At 41.5% G+C, this 17,331-nt stretch overlaps 1 protein-coding gene across 6 annotated transcripts in view; it reads right to left on the bottom strand.

Moving 5' to 3' along the window:
- LOC140725765 (neprilysin-like) overlaps positions 1 to 17,331 on the bottom strand; it is a 306,429-nt gene that overhangs the window by 88,832 nt on the left and 200,266 nt on the right. For all 6 annotated transcript variants that reach the window (XM_073041648.1, XM_073041645.1, XM_073041644.1 and 3 more), the window contains exons 10-11: positions 15,196 to 15,300; positions 3,275 to 3,411 (exon numbers count right to left, since the gene is read on the bottom strand). In XM_073041648.1, the coding sequence (XP_072897749.1) occupies positions 3,275 to 3,411; positions 15,196 to 15,300 (242 nt within the window). The remainder of the gene's footprint in view (positions 1 to 3,274; positions 3,412 to 15,195; positions 15,301 to 17,331) is intronic.

Here is a 17,331-nt window from a genome sequence, read left to right as displayed (position 1 = left end):
AGGTATACATGTACAACTGCTTGCTGAAGCAAATATCTAATCAGCCAATCATGTGGCAGCAACTCAATGTATAAAAGCAAGCAGACGTGGTCAAGAGGTTCAGTTGTTGTTCAGAATAAACATCAGAATGGGGCAGAAGTGTGATCTAAGTGACCTTGACCATGAAATGATTGTTAGTGCCAGGCGGCTGGTTTGAGTATCGCAGGAACTGCTGATCTCCTGGGGTTTTCACACCCAACTGTTTCAAGAGTATGAGAAGGGTGCAAAAAACAAAAAAAAAGTGAGCAGAAGATGGCTTGTTAATAAGAAAGGTCAGAGGAAAATGGCTATACTGGTTCAATCTGACAAAGTGACGGTAACTCAAATAACCACATGTTACAACAGTGGTGTGCAGAAGAGCATCTCTGAATTCACAATATGTTGACCATTGAATTGACAGACAGACATACTTCATTGATCCCGAGGGAAATTGGGTTTTGTTACAGCCGCACCAACCAGGAATAGTGTAGAAATACAGCAATATAAAACCATAAATAATTAAATAATAATAAATTAATCATGCCAAGTGGAAATAAGTCCAGGACCAGCCTATTGGCTCAGGGTGGCTGACACTCTGAGGGAAGAGTTGTAAAGTTTGATGGCCACAGGCAGGAATGACTTCCTATGACACTCAGTGTTACATCTCACTGGAATGAATCTCTGGCTGAATGTACTACTGTGCCTAACCAGTACATTATGGAGTGGATGGGAGTCATTGTCCAAGATGGAATTCAACTTGGACAGCATCCTCTTTTCAGACACCACCGTCAGAGAGTCCAGTTCCACCCCCACAACATCACTGGCCTTACGAATGAGTTTGTTGATTCTGTTGGTGTCTGCTACCCTCAGCCTGCTGCCCCAACACATAACAGCAAACATGATAGCACTGGCTACCACAGACTCGTAGAACATCCTCAGCATCGTCCGGCAGATGTTAAAGGACCTCAGTTTCCTCAGGAAATAGAGATGGCTCTGACCCTTCTTGTAGACAGCCTCAGTGTTCTTTGACCAGTCCAGTTTATTGTCAATTCGTATCCCCAGGTATTTGTAATCCTCCACCATGTCCACACTGACCCCTTGGATGGAAACAGGGGTCACCGGTGCCTTAGCCCTCCTCAGGTCCACCACCAGCTCCTTAGTCTTTTTCACATTGAGCTGCAGATGATTCTGCTCGCACCATGTGACAAAGTTTCCCACCATAGCCCTGTACTCAGCCTCATCTCCCTTGCTGATGCATCCAACTATGGCAGAGTTACAGAGTTGGATGAGCTACAGCTGCATACGTACACTCAGTGGCCACGTTATCAGGTAGAGGAGGTTCCTAATAAAATGGCCACTGAGTGTATTATATGGACAAGGCATCAGAAATCTCCAGCAGAAAGTTCTCCTTTGATTCAACTGATCGTAGAATGCATATGGTGACAGTACAATAGGGGGAGTGTGGGCTCTGGGTTAGAGGAATTAGGAACTTTTAAAAAGTTAAAGACAAAGATCTTTTTTAAAGCTGATCTTTATCATATACATCAAAACAGTGAAATGTTTTGAATTTGTTTGAAATTTTGCAACAAATCAAATCAGCGAGGATTATGCTGGAAGCTGCCCACAAATGTTGCTGTGCTTCCAAAGCCATGGTAACATGCCCACCACTCATTGACAGTGTCTTTGGAGTGTAGAGGAAACTGAAGCACCCAGAGGAAACCCACACATTCATGGGGAAAACATGCAAACGCTTTGCTGTGCTGGGAATCAAACCCCGATCGGTGATAGCTGGCACTGTAAAGCATTTGTGGTAACCTCTAGACCACCTTGCTAGGACCATGAAAGAATGTTTGCCGGGCATTACATGGATCTTTCCAGGACCTGAGACCAGAGTTATAGGCTAAGATTGAATAGGTTTGGACTTCAGAAGTTCAGGAAAATGAGGAAAAATTTTATTAGAGGCATAGTAAATTATGAGGCATAGATAGAGTCATAGAGTTATAGTAAAATACAACACAGAAACGAGCTCTTTGGCTCATCTAGTCCATGCTGAACCATTTAAACTGCCAACTCCCATGTACCTGCACTGGGACCATAGCCATCCATATCCCTACTATCCATGTTCCTATCCAAAATTCTCTTAAATGTTGAAATTGAAGTCACATGCACCACTTGCACTGGCAGTTCATTCCACACTCTCACACCCCCTGAATAAAGGAGTTTTCCCTTATGATCTCCTTAAACTTTTCACTTTTCAATTTTAATCCAAGTCCTTTGGTTGTAGTCCCACCCAGCCTCAGTGGAAAAAGCCTGCTTGCATTTATCCCATCTATACACTTGACATTTTGTATAACTCTATCGAATCTCCTCTCAATCTTTTAGGTACTAGGAAATAAAATCCCAACCAATTCAATCATTCCGTATGACTTGGGTCTTCAAGTCCTGGCAACATCCTTGTAAACTTTCTCTGCACTCTTTCAACATTACACCTATCCTGCAGGTAGGTGACAAAAAACTGCACACAATACTTCAAATTAGGCCTCACCAACACCTTCAGCGTAACATCCCATTTCCTGTATTCGATACTTTGACATGAAGACCAATGTGCCAAAGGCTTTCATTCTGCCCCTAAGTGTAAGTGCCGTCACTTTCAATTAATTATGGAGAGGCTGAATACAAGCAGGCTTTTGCTTTCAGGTTAGGCGAGACTAAAACTAGAGGTCATAGGTTTAGAGTGAAAGATGAAATGTTTAAGGGGAAATGAGGGGGAACTTCTTCCCTCAGAAGGTGTGGAATGAGCTGCCAGCCGAAGTGGCAGATTCTGCTTAGATTCTAACTTTCAAGAGAAGCTTGAATGAAAAAGAGATACGAATGGGTAAATTAAGATTAGCTTTATTTGCTACATGTACATTTTAACATACACTGAAGTGCACTGTTGGCAACAAATCAAATCAGCGAGGATTGTGCTGGGTAGCCCACAAGTGTCACCACATGGATGTGGCCACAGATACCTGGATGATCGAGGTATGGAGTGCTATGGTCCAGTGCAGGTAAATGGGACTAAGGAGAGAATGAGATGGGCATGAACTATATGCGCCAAAGGACTCTATAATTCTAAGGTCTTTAAGCAGGAGTGATGGCCACAGTAAGCAAAACATAGAGGAAATGGGTGTTTCAAGTGGGAATTGATGCAAACCAAGTTATAGTCATGCTCCTCTTCACACGCAGAGAGCTGCAAAACAATTCAGACACGTACCTGGGACTATATTTGGTGAAGATATTTTTCATTTTCTGAAGATATTCAGATGCATAAACAACAACTTCTTCTGAAGCATTCAAAGTCAGAGACACACTCGAGAAGATTTTCTTGATGAAACCCAACCAGTCGAAGAACTGGTAAACAAAAGAGATTGAATACGTATTTAATTTGCTGTGCAGAAATTGTATTCATAACATCAGAAAAATCTGATCCGTCGGCCTTTTGATTCTCTGGCTTCTTGGAAATTTGATTCCATTTCTGTTAGAGAGCAGTTTTGGAAGCAGCAAACTTTGTTAGCACATCTACTTAATCCGAGCCTAATCACAGGATGATTTACAATGACCTATTAACCTTCTAACCAATACGTCTTTAGGCTGTGGGAGGAAGCCAAAGCACCAGGTGGAAACCCACACAATCACGGGGAGAATAAACAAATTCCTTACACACAATGCCAGAATTGAACTCCAAATTCCAAATGCCACGAACTGTAATATTATCATGCTAATCACTGTGCTTCCGTGCCTCTTAGCATGGTTATGACGGGCCAAAAGGCCTACATCTGTGCTGTACAGTTCTACAAATCTGTTGATGGTGATATACAATAGCAGGAGGGATTGGAAACTCAAAATCTGCTCCTTTTCCTTTACAGGCTAATTTTGAGAGGCATTGCTATTTTTAGCCTCACTGCCCTACAGCATATTACAAGCATCATAATTGTAATTATAGATGCATTTGAAGTGAATGTGTTAGTCTGTGTGCACACAAGTAGCACACAGAGCAATTTCAATCTTCTTGAAGGCATCAATTAAACACAGCGATTGAAAAGGATTAATGACATGCGCTTCAATTTATTTAAACAGAGTCAACAAACAGAACTCTGAGATTTAACCATGCTGTTGCCATTGCTTTGCTAAGCTGGTTTTAAAATTTTAGCTTTGTTTGCAAGCTTTTCTTTAATACCATAGATATAGCGGCAGGATTAGGCCCTTCAGCCCATCGAGTCTGCTCCATCATTCCATCATGGCCTGCTCCTTGTAACCTTTGACACCCCGACTAATCAAGAACCAAGCAACCTCTGCTTTGAACATACCCAATGATATGGCCTACACAGTTGTCTTTGGCAATGCATTCCACACATTCACCATTCTCTGGCTCAAGAACTTCCTCCTCTCTGATCTAAAGGGACATCCTTCTATTCTAAGGCTTTGCCTTCCGGGTCCTAGACTTGCTCACTATGGGAAACATCTACTCCACATCCTCTCTATATAGGCTATTCAATATTTGATATGTTTCAATGAGATCCCCCCCCTCATTCTTCAGGTTCAGCACCATCACATGGTGCTAATTTGTTAACCCTTTCATTCCATACGAGAAAACTGCTATCAAAACTGCCCAACACGTTACCAGTACCAGCCTACTGATTACCAAGGATATACAGTATGTAGAAAGATGCTGGACAAAGACCAGGAATATTATGCAGGACTGTTTGTCCCACTCCCATTAGGGAGCAGGTTAGGTAATATCTACACCAGAACCCCAGACTCAGAACCGTTTACTTCCCCCAAGCGGTAAGGCTCATCAACATCTCCACCCACACACACCCCACCACCACTACTCTGTCATTTCCTGTCAGATTCACCGCATATACAGACACCCCTATACCTAGCATCACTTTATGTAGTACATATTATCAATCTATATATATATATATATATATGCTATCTTACATATTTATACTTATTGTGTTCTTTTCCTTATTAGGTATGTTTTGTCCTGCATCAGATCCGGAGTAACAATTATTTTGTTCTCCCTTACACACTTTTACAGGAAATGACATCTTGAATATTGAAACCCGAAATGTGGTCTGTCCAATGCCTTATAAAGTTTCCGTCTTACATCTTTGCGCTTACATTCTTGTCCTCGCGATACAAATGCTAACATTATAACACATTTGTTTGAAGTAGCGAGTGAGAGAGCAACATCTTGCAGGGCGGGAGTCATTTGAAATAAAAGTCCTGTCGGGAGTGAGTTTTATTTGAGCTAATAAGATGAAGGGGGGGTGCAAGCAGAGCAGCCATTGTGTGAGTGGGCAAGCGTTAGAGTGGTTAGGCTTTGGCTCCATGTGCTTTGGTTGAACAGGTGGAGCCTAACGGTACTAAGTCTTTTGTTGATGGTAGAACTTAAGCTTCAGAAGTTGGAGCCAAAGGTATAACAAGTGTAGGCAGGATGGTAGTTAAGGCAGTGAAATGCACCTCCTGTAAGTTGTGGGAATGCAGGGTTTTTAACAGTCTCCCTGATGCCTACGTGTGCAAGAAGTGCACCCAATTTCAGCTCCTGACTGACAGGAAACTGGAGCTGGAGCTGGATGTACTCGAGACCATCTGGGAGGCTGAAAAACTCACAGCTGAGACTTTTACTGAGTTGATCACACCCAGAGCACAGGATTCAGATAGTAGATGACTTCTCCACCGGAGAAGTAAGGGGAGTGAGCAGTTAGTGCAGGGTTTCTCTGTGACCATTCCCCTCAGCCAAAGGAATATCCCTCCATACTTAAGGGAATGGAAACAAAAATCTGTGGCTGCGAAAAAAGATGCACAGTTGATGTGTTGCCTCACAGGTGCTAGCATCAATAATGTCTCAGAGAAGCTACAGAATATTCTCAAAGGGAGATTGAGTAGCCAGGGGTCATGGGGTACATTGGTACCAATGATGTGGGTAGAAAGGGGTAAAAGAACCTGCATAGAGAGTTAGGAAAGAGGCTGAAGAACAGGACCTCTAAGGTGTTAATCTCTGGATTACTCCCAGTACTATGTGCTAGTCTGGGCAGGAATAGGATAATAGTATAGATGAGTGAGTGGCTGAGAGTCAGGTGCATGGGACAGGATTTCAGATTTATTGATCATTGGGATCTCTTATGGGGAAGGCATGAGCTGTACAAAATGAATAGGTTACATCTAAACCTGAGGGGGACCAATACCCTTGCAGGCAGGTTGCTAGAGCTGTAGGGGAAGATTTATACTAATTTAGCAGGGGGACAGGAATCAGAATAATGGGGTTGAAGATGGGGCAGTTGGTGTGCAAGTGTGCAGTGAGACTGTGAGAAGGGACAATTATTTTGTAAATAACAAAATTTACAATGGTGTTACCAAGTCTGGAAGACCTGAATTATAAGGAAAGATTGAATAAGTTAGGACTGTAGAACATAGAAGATTGAGAGGAGATTTAATAGAGCTATATAAAATTATGAGGGTACAAATAGGGTAAATGCAAGCAGGCTTTTTCCACTAAGGTTGGGTGAGACTACAACCAGAGGTCATAGGTTAATAGTGAAAGGTGAAATGTTTAAAGGGAACATGAGGAGATGCTTCTTCACTCAGAGGCTCATGAGAATGTGGAATGAGTTGCCAGCAGAAGTGATGCATGCAAGCTCAACTTCAACACCTAAGAGAAGTTTGGTTAGGTACTTGGACAGTAGGGATACAGCGGTAGGGATATAGAGTCCTACTGAAGTCTCTTAGTCCAAAACATCGACTCTTTTCATAGATGCTGCCTGGCCTGCTGAGTTCCTCCAACATTTTGTGTATGTTGCAGGGATATGGAGGTCAATGGTCCCAGTGCAGGTCAATGGGAATATGCAGCTTAAATAGCTTTGGCATGGACTAAATTGGCCTAAGGACCTGTGTCTGTGCTGTACTTCTCTAAGACTCTATGAAGTGTAAAAGGGGAGAGAAATCAAAATAGGTGATGAATACAGGACTGAAGGTGTTATATTTTAATGCATATGGTATACAAAATAAGGCTGATGGTCCTGTAGCACAGTTAGAGATTGGCAGGCTTGACATTCTGGGCATCACTGAGTCGTGGCTGAAAGAAGATTACAGTCGAGAGCTTAATATCCAAGGATACAAATGATGTCAAAAGGACAGGCAGTAAAAGGTGGTTCTGTTGGTAAAAACAAAATCAAATCCTTAGAAAGAGGTGACATAGGATGGGAAGATGTAGAATCCTTGTGAGTAGAGTTAAGAAACTACAAAGGTAAACAAAAACCCTGATGGGAATTATATACGGGCCTCTAAACAGTAGCCAGGATGTGGGTTTCAAATTACAATGGGAGAGAGAAAAGATATATAAAGTGGGCAACATTATGATAATCACAGGGCATGTCAACGTGCAGATAAGTTGGAAAAATCAGGTTGCAGCCAGAACCCTGGAGAAGGAATTTGTAGAATGCCTGCAAGATAGCTTTTTGGAGCAGCTTATGGTTGAGACTAATAAGGGAATGGCAATTTTGTGTGTTCCATAATGAACCAGATTTGATTAGGGAGCTGAAGGTAAAGCAACCCTTGGGAAATAATGTTCATAGTATGTTAGAATTCACCCTGCAGTTTGAGGGGGAGAAAATAAAGTCAGATGTATCAGTCTACAGTGGAGTAAACGCAATTACAGAGGCATGAGAGTGGCACTGCCAGAGTTGCACAGTATCAGCGATGATGGAGGGATGAACAGGAGTGATGGTAAAACAGCAATGGCTGGGGTTTCTGGGGTCAATTCGGAAGGTGCAAGATAGATACATCCCAGAGATGAAGAAGTATTCTAAATGGAAGCTGAGACAACCGTAACTGATGAGGAACTCAGAGAGAGCATAAAAACAACAGAGAGAGCATAAATCATGCAAAAAAAGTGGGAAATTAGGGAATTGAGAAACTTTCAAAAACTAGCCAAAGGCTTAAGGAGGAAAAGGATGAAATGTGAAGGGAAGCTAGTCAATAATATAAAAGTGGATATCAAAGATACTTTCAGATATAAAAAAGAGAGGCAAGAGTGGATATGGGACTGCAGGAATATGGTGCTGGAGAGGTAACAATGGGGGACAAGGAAATGGTGGATGAACTTAATGAGTACTTTGTATCAATCTGTATTGTGGAACACACTAGTTGAGATCCTTCTTCAGGATTGAGAAGGAAGGGGAGGAGATGCCTGAATGAAAAGTTGGGGGAAGGGGAAAGATGCTAGCTGGAAGGTGGTAGGTGAAGCCAGGTGGGTGTGAATGGTCAACGGCTGGAGAAGAAGGAATCTGATAGTAGAGAAGAGTGGACAACAGGAGGAAGGGAAGGAAAGGGGATCCAAAGGGATCCAATGGGCAGGTGACAAGTGGTAAAAAGTCAGAGTGGGAAATAGAGAACGTGGTGGGGAAATTTGTTCACTAGAAGGAGAAATCAATATTCATGCCATTAGGATGAAGGGTAACCAGAAAATGTTGCTCCCCACCCTGATGGTGCCCTCATCATGTCACAAGAGGAGGCCATGTATCAACACGTTGTAATGGGAACGTGAATTGGAATTAAAATTTTTGTTCGTCGGGACATCCCACTTGTGGCAGATAGTGCGAAGGTGCTCAACAAAGTGGTCCCCCAATTTTCGTCAGGTCTCAGCAAAGTAGAGGAACCCACATCAGGAGCACCAGACACAATAGACAACCCCAGCAGATCTGCAGATTCAGTGTTGCCTCACCTGGAAGGGCTATTTGGGGCCCTGAATGGAAGTGAGGGAGGAGGCGTATGGCAAGGTGTAGCACTTATTGTGGAATTCATTGCTGCAGATGGCTGTGAAGGCCAAGTGATTGAGTTCAGTCCCTTCCCACCTACATCTGCAATACTTCTCATGACCTCAATCTTCTCAGGAGTTGCACCAGTTAAGAGAAGTTTAGATAGGTATGGTACGGAGGGGTCTGGAGAGATTTGGTCTGTGCAGGTAGATGGGACTAAAGAGAAAACCAGGCTGGCACAGTCTAGATGGGCCAGTGATGAAATACTTGTAGTAATTAGTAAAATTCAGCCTCCCAGGAACATACTGGTGCAATGCGGCATTGTCGCCATAGAGTGTATCCTGGCATCAGACATTTCTGTCTGGTTTGTGCAGCATCCTCTCACAATGTACGAAAACTACAGAGACTGCCAGGTCAGCAAAAAAGATCATTAGCTGCAGTCTACCATCAGTGTAGGACATGTATATGTCCAGGACTAAGAAACAGTTAGAAAAAATATTTTTTGGACACTACCCACCCTGTAAACTGCCTTTTCCAAAAACTCCCTTCTGGAAAGTGCTATAGGGCTATAAAAACAAAACAAAAAAAAAAGAATCATGCCATCTTAACATTTTCTTCTCCCACGCTGTTAATCTGATCAACTATTCTAGTTACGCCCCTCCCCACCCTCTGCCTATTACCCCAATCACTGCACTACACTGTACACACTTTAAACCACTTCTTATAATGCCATTTACATTGCAAATGCATGTTGGTATTTATTTATGCTTATTTTATTCCATATCCATTTTTTAATCTCTAGCTTTATGTATATATAACTCTTCTTGCTTTTTAATTGCTCAATGTTGTTTTCTTTGTTGTATGTCATGCCCTGACCAACACACCACAACAAATTTGTAATACATATAAATGTAAATGATATATTGGCAATAAATCTGACCCTGGATAAAGCTGGCACTTGATTCTTGACCCTTGTAATTGTATCTGCCTCATTCACTCCTATGCACTCCACAGAAAACACTTTAAACCATTTTTATAATGATATATTTATGTCTTTAAGCACACTTAATGTATATCATACTTATAATTTTATTTTTTATCATTCTTTATAATTTTTGAATGTTGTTGTTTCTTGACACATGTTGTGCCAACACAATGCAGCAAATTCCTAATACATGTAAATGTATAAGGCGATCAAAGTTGATGCTTGATTTTTTGATGAATCTATAGAAGGCAAACTTTTTACTCCATCTCAGTGTGTGACAATAATAAACCAGTACCAGTTCCAAGGAGGGCAAGAGTTGTATGGCAAGACTATCATCTGCAAGCACCCCTCCAATTCACACATTCTTCCAAACTGGAAATAAATCAGCAAACATTAATCTATGCAGATTCTCAATTCTGAAACTCCCTATCCAACAACATTCTGGGAGTACCGTCACCAGAAAAACTGCAGTACATTACAACTGTCAGCCAAGGTCATTTTTGATGGACATTACACTCACTGCCCATTCTGTCAGGTAGACCTATACATCTGCTCTTGAATGCAGATATTTAATCAGCTAATCATGTGGCTGCCACTCAAGGCATAAAAGCACACAGACATAGTCAAGAGACTCAGTTGCTGTTCAGGCCAAACATCAGAAAGGGGAGGCAATGTAATCCAAGTGATTTTGACTGTGGAATGGTTGGTGGTGCTAGATGGGGTGGATTGAGTGTCTCAGACACTGCTGATTTCCTGGAAGTTTTGTGCACAACAGTCTCCAGAGTTCACAGAGATTGTGTGAAAAACGGGAAAAAACATCCAGTGAGCAACAGTTCTGTAGGCAAAAATGTCTTGCTAATGAGCGAGGTCAGGGAGAATGGCCAGACTGGTTTATGACACCAATACCTCAAGTAAACACACATTACAATAGCAGTGTGCATAAGAGCCTCTCTGAACCCATAACACATCGCATTTTGAAGCGGTTGGGCTACAACAGCAAAAGATCATTAACATACACTCAGTGGCCACATTATTCGTTACAGGAGTTACCTAACAAAGATGCTTTGGGTTGAATTGTTCTCCGATTTTGGCAACTAGTTTGCAATCGTTTTGTCACCATACAAAGAGATATCATCAATGCACTGTTAATTTGTGGTGTGCCTTTATTGTATATATCAATCAGCTGATTGGTCATCATTACAGAAACTTGATTGTGATGGAGGGAGGGGATCTCGTTGCAAACAAGTGGCATGCCAGAGAATTCCTAGAAGTGTGGTTTACTGTGAACAATTCTGTATACAAACACATGACTTCAATCCTGTTTATAAGCCAGTGAAGGCGAAGTTCCAGACCACAAAGCACAGAGTTCACCACGTAAACAGTCTGTCCTGAGACAACCTCCCTGCATCACAACCTTCTGTAATGACAACCAATCATCTGATTGATATATATACAGGTGAAGTATTCAAAGGATAAACCACAACTTAATAATGTACTGATGATGTCTCCTCATATAACCATGTAACAATTACAGCACAGAAACAGGCCATCTTGGTCTTTCTAGTCTGTGCCGAACGCTTACTCTCACCTAGTCCCACTGACCCGCACTCAGCCTATAACCCTCCATTCCTTTCCTGTCCATATACCTATCCAATTTTACTTTAAATGACAAAACCGAATCTGCCTCTACCATTTCTACTGGAAACTCATTCTGCACAGCTACCACTCTCTGAATAAAGAAATTCCCCCTCGTGTTACCCCTAAACTTTTCCCCCCAACTCTCAACTCAAGTCCTCTTATTTGAATCTCCCCTACTCTCAATGGAAAAAGCCTATCAATGTCAACTCTATCTATACCCCTCATAATTGTAAATACCACTATCAAGTCCCCCCTCAACCTTCTACGCTCCAAAGAATAAAGACCTAACTTGTTCAACCTTTCTCTGTAACTTAGGTGCTGAAACCCAGGTAACATTCTAGTAAATCTTCTCCATACTCTCTCTATTTTGTTGACATCTTTCCTATAATTCGGTGACCAGAACTGTACACAATATTCCAAATTCGGCCTTACCAATGCCTTGTACAATTTTAACATTACATCCCAACTCCTATATTCAATACTCTGATTTATAAAAGCCAGCATACCAAAAGCTTTCTTCACCACCCTATCCACATGAGATTCCACCTTCAGGAAACGATGCACCATTATTCCTAGATCACTCTGTTCTACTGCATTCTTCAATGCCCTACCATTTACCATAGATGTCCTATTTGGATTATTCTGACCAAAATGTAGCACCTCACACTTATCAGCATTAAACTCCATCTGCCATCGTTCAGCCCACTCTTCTAACTGGCCTAAATCTCTCTGCAAGCTTTGAAAGCCTACTTCATTATCCACAACCTTAGTATCATCTGAATACTAATAATTCAAATTACCACCACATCATCCAGATCATTAACGTATATGACAAATAACATTGGACCCAGTATAGATCCCTGAGGCACACCACTAGTCACTGGTTTCCAACCTGACAAATAGTTATCCACCACTACTCTCTGGTACCTCCCATCCAGCCACTGTTGAATCCATTTTACTACTTCAATATTAACAGCTAAAAATTGAACCTTCCTAACCAACCTTCTGTGTGGAACCTTGTCAAAGGCCTTACTGAAGTCCATATAAACAACATTCACTGCTTTACCCTCGTCAACTTTCTTAGTAACCTCTTCAAAAAATTCAATAAGATTTGTCAAACATGACCTCCCACGCACAAAACCATGTTGACCGTTCCTAATCAGACCTTGTCTATCCAGATAATTATATATACCATCTCTAAGAATACTTTCCATTTATTTACCCACCATTGAGGTCAAAATGACAGGCCTATAATTGCTAGGTTTACTCTTAGAATCCTTTTTAAACAATTGAACCACATGAGCAATACACCAATCCTCCGGCACCATCCCCGTTTCTAATGACATTTGAAATATTTCTGTCAGAGCCCCTGCTACTTCTACACTAACTTCCCTCCAGGCCCTAGGGAATATTCTATCAGGACCTGGAGATTTATCCACTTTTATATTCCTTAAAAGCACCAGTACTTCCTCCTCTTTAATCATAATAGTTTCCATAACTTCCCTACCTGTTTTCCTTACCTTACACAATGAATATCCTTCTTCTTAGTGAATACTGAAGAAAAGAAATTGTTCAAAATCTCCCCCATCTCTTTCGGCTACACACATAGCTGTCCACTCTGATTCTCTAAGGGACCAATTTTATCCCTCACTATCTTTTTGCTATTAATATAACTGTAGAAACCCTTTAGATTTATTTTCACCTTACTTGCCAAAACAAACTCATATCTTCTTTTAGCTTTTCTAATTTCTTTCTTAAGATTCTTTTTACATTCTTTATATTCCTTGAGCACCTCATTTACTCCATGCTGCCTATATTTATTGTAGATCTCTCTCTTTTTCTGAACCAAGTTTCCAATATCCCTTGAAAACTATGGCTCTTCAAACTTTTAACTTTTCCTTTCAACCTAACAGGAACATAAAGATTCTGTACCCTCAAAATTTCACCTTTAAATGACCTCCATTTATCTACTACATCCTTCCCATAAACAAATTGTCCCAATCCACTCCTTCTAAATCCTTTCACAGATCCTCAAATTTAGCCTTTCTCCAATCAAAAATCTCAACCTTGGTCCAAGTCCTATCCTTCTCCATAATTATATTGAAACTAATGGCATTGTGATCACTGGACCCGAATTGCTCCCCAACACATACATCTGTCACCTGACCTATCTCATTCCCTAACAGGAGATCCAACACTGCCCCTTCTCTAGTTGGTACCTCTATGTATTGCTGCAAAAAACTATCCTGTACACATTTTACAAACTCCAAACCATCCAACTCTTTTACAGTATGGGCTTCTCAATCTATGTGTGGAAACTTAAAATCACCAACAATCACAACCCTGTGCTTACTACAAATATCTGCTATCGTCTTACAAATTTGCTCCTCCAATTCTTGCTCGCCATTAGGTGGTCTATAATACATCCCTATAAGTGTTACTACACCTTTCCCATTCCTCAATTTCTAGACGAGCCCTCTAATCTATCCTGCCAGAGCACCACTGTAATATTTTCTCTGACAAGCAATGCAACACCTCCCCCTCTTGTCCCTCCAATTCTATCACACCTGAAGCAATGAAATCCAGGAATATTTAGTTGCCAATCACACCCGTCCTGCAACCATGTTTCATTAATAGCTGCAACATCATATTTTCAGGTATCAGTCCATGCTCTAAGCTCATCCATCTTTCTTACAATGCTCCTAGCATTAAAATAAATGCATTTAAGAAATTCTCCACTTCTTCCTCTCTGTTTATCTCTAACGGTGCAAACAACTTTACTATCTTCTTTTTCTTCCTTCTCCCATACATCTGTTCCTACACTCTGGTTTCCATCCCCCTTTGTACCTAGTTTAAATCCACTGCAGCCTCTCTAGCAAACCTACCTGCAAGAATATTTGCCCCCCTCCAGTTCAGATGTAAACCGTCCCACTGGAACAGGTTCCACCTTCCCTGGAAAACTGCCCAATTATCTAAAAATCTGAAGCCCTCCCTCCTGCACCATGTCTTTAGCCACGTGTTGATCTGTGCTATCTTACTAGTTCTAAACCCACCTGCACATGGCACTGGTAGCAATCCTGAGTTGGCTATCCTGGAGGTCCTGTCCTTTAACTTGGTGCCTAACTCCCTAAAACTCATCTTTCAGGACCTCCTCACTCTTCCTATCCATGTTATTGGCCCTTACATGGACCACAACATCCGGCTGCTCACCCGCCCTCTTGAGAATACTGAGAACTTGATCTGAGATATCGCGGACTCTGGCACCAGGGAGGCAACAGACCATCCGAGATTCTCAATCTCTTCTGCAGAACCTCCTATCTGTCCCCCCTAATGATCGAATCCTCTATCACTACTGCTCTCCTCTTTTCCCTCCTTCCCTTCTGAGCCGAGGGTCCAGTCTCAGTCCCAGAGATGCAACCACTGCAACTTCTCCATGGTAGGTCGTCCCCACCAACAGTATCCAAAACGGTATACTTATTATTGATGGTGATGAAACATTTGCAAATGGGTTGCCTACATCTGAGAACAACTCAACCCAACCATCAACCACCTGAGCTACACATTTGCCAAGTTATTTCCAGGCCACTGAGTGTAAATGCTGTGCATAGTAACAATGTCCAAATTCTAAAAATGTATATTTGGGGAAAAGAAAATCTCCTATTGTTGATCCTGGATTGTAGTGTGGGAATAGTTTTCATTTTCAACATGGCTACAGTTTTAGCACACATTTTAATTGACGAAATCCTTTACCTGATTATTATGGACATATATTGGATACTTAGTTATCACTTCAGAAAGACTCATCCTGTTGTAGAGTTTGGTAGGATCGTTTCTATCTTCAGGCTTGGTTGTAGCCTATGAAATAAAAATATACACATAAATAAATATGTTACAACTCAGTCATCATTCAAACACAGAAGCAAAGATGAAAGCTTAGAAGTTCAAAGTAAACATATACAACCATATGCTATCTTGCAGGCATCACAGCAGATCAAAGAAATACAACAGAATCAATGAAAAACTATACAATAGACTGACAAACAACTAATGTGCAAAAGGAGACTACTGAGGAATGACAAAAAAAACAAATAATAAATAAATCAACAAATAATACTGAGAATTAGAATCAGATTTAATATCATTGGCATATGTCATGAAATTTGTTGACTTTTCAGCAGCAGTACAATGCAATACATAATAATATAGAAAAAGTACAGTGAATTACAGTAACAAACAAGAGAAAATCTGCAGCTTTTGGAAATCTGAGCAACACACACAACAGTGAATTAGAGTAAGTATATACAGACCCTCTAGAAAGTATTCATGCCCTTGGAAGTTTTCATTCATTTACAACAATGAATCGCCAATAGATTTAATTTGGCTTTTTTGACACTGATCATCAGGAAAACTCTTTTTGTCTCAAAGTGAAAACAGATTTCTAGAAAGTGATCTAAATTATTTACAAATATAAAGCACAAAATAATTGATTGCATAAGTATTCAACCCCTTCAAGTCAGTATTTGGTAGATGCATTTTTGGCAGTCTTGAGTCTATGTGGATAGGTCTCTATCAGCTTTGCACATCTGGACACTGAAAATTTTCCCCATTCTTCCTCACAAATCTGCTCAAACTCTGTCAGATAGCATGAGGATTGTGAGTGAACCGCCCATTTCAAGTCCAGCCACAAATTCAGTTTTTTTTTGAGGATTGAGGTCTGGACTCTGACTTGGCCACTCCAGGATATTGACTTTGTTGCTTTTAAGACATTCCTGTGTAGTTTTGGCTTTAGTCTTGGGGCCAGTGTCTTGCCGAAAAGCAAATCTTCTCCCAAGCCACAGTTCTCTTACAGACTGCATCAGGTTTTCCTCCAGGATCTCCCTATATTCTAATATCCTAAGGGGAGGAATGCTGCCATCTTTATCTGTTCTGGCCTATATGTGGCTCCAGCAATGTGGTTGGCTCTAAAATGCCCTCTGAAATGGCCTAGCAAGCCATTCAGTTGTATCCAACCGCTAAAAGGAAAATAATAAGGAATAAACCTGGATGGACTACCCAGCATTGACCTAGGCACTGGAAATGACAACAGCAAAACCAGTCCTGTTGACCCTGCAAAGTCCTCCTTGGGTTAATCTTGGGGCTTGTGCCAAAGTTGGGAGAGCTGTCTCATAGCCTAGTCAAACAACAGCTTGACATAGTTGTACTGACAGAATCATACCTTACAGTTAACATTCTGGACTCCACCATGACCATTCCTGGGTACGTACTGTCTCACTGGCAGGTCAGACCTGGCAGATGTGATGACACAGTGGTATACAGTAGAAAGGAAGTTGCCCTTACAACTCTCAATATTGACCCTGGACCCCAGGTTAACCATGGGTAAAGAAACCTCCCGCTGATAACCACATACCATTCTCCCTCAACTGATGAATCACTACTTCTCCATGTTGAGCAGCACTTGGAGGAGGCATTAAGGGTGGAAAGAGCACAGAATGTACTCTGGGTGGGGGACCTCAATGTCTATCATCAAGAGTGCTCGGTAGTATCACCACAGACCGAGCTGGTCGGGTCCTACTGGACATAGCTACTAGACTGGGCCTACAGCAGGTGGTGAGCGAGCCAACAAGAGGGAAAAACACACTTGACCGCATTCTCACCAACCTGCCTGCAGTGGAAACATCTGCCCATAGCAGCGTTGGTAGAAATGACCAATGCACAGAATTTGTGGAGACCAAATCCCGTCTCCACGTTGAAGAAACCCTCTACTGTGTTGTGTGGCACTACCATTGTGCTAAATGGGATAGACTTTGATCTGATTTAGCAGCCCAAGACTGGGCATCTATGAGATGCTGTGGGCCATTAGCAGCAGCAGAATTGCGTTACAAGGGG

Source organism: Hemitrygon akajei, chromosome 3, assembly GCF_048418815.1.
Source record: "Hemitrygon akajei chromosome 3, sHemAka1.3, whole genome shotgun sequence".
NCBI classification, from domain to species: Eukaryota; Metazoa; Chordata; class Chondrichthyes; order Myliobatiformes; family Dasyatidae; genus Hemitrygon; species Hemitrygon akajei.
Note: the sequence above shows the minus strand (reverse complement) of the source record. Positions and strands in the feature narration are given on the sequence as shown.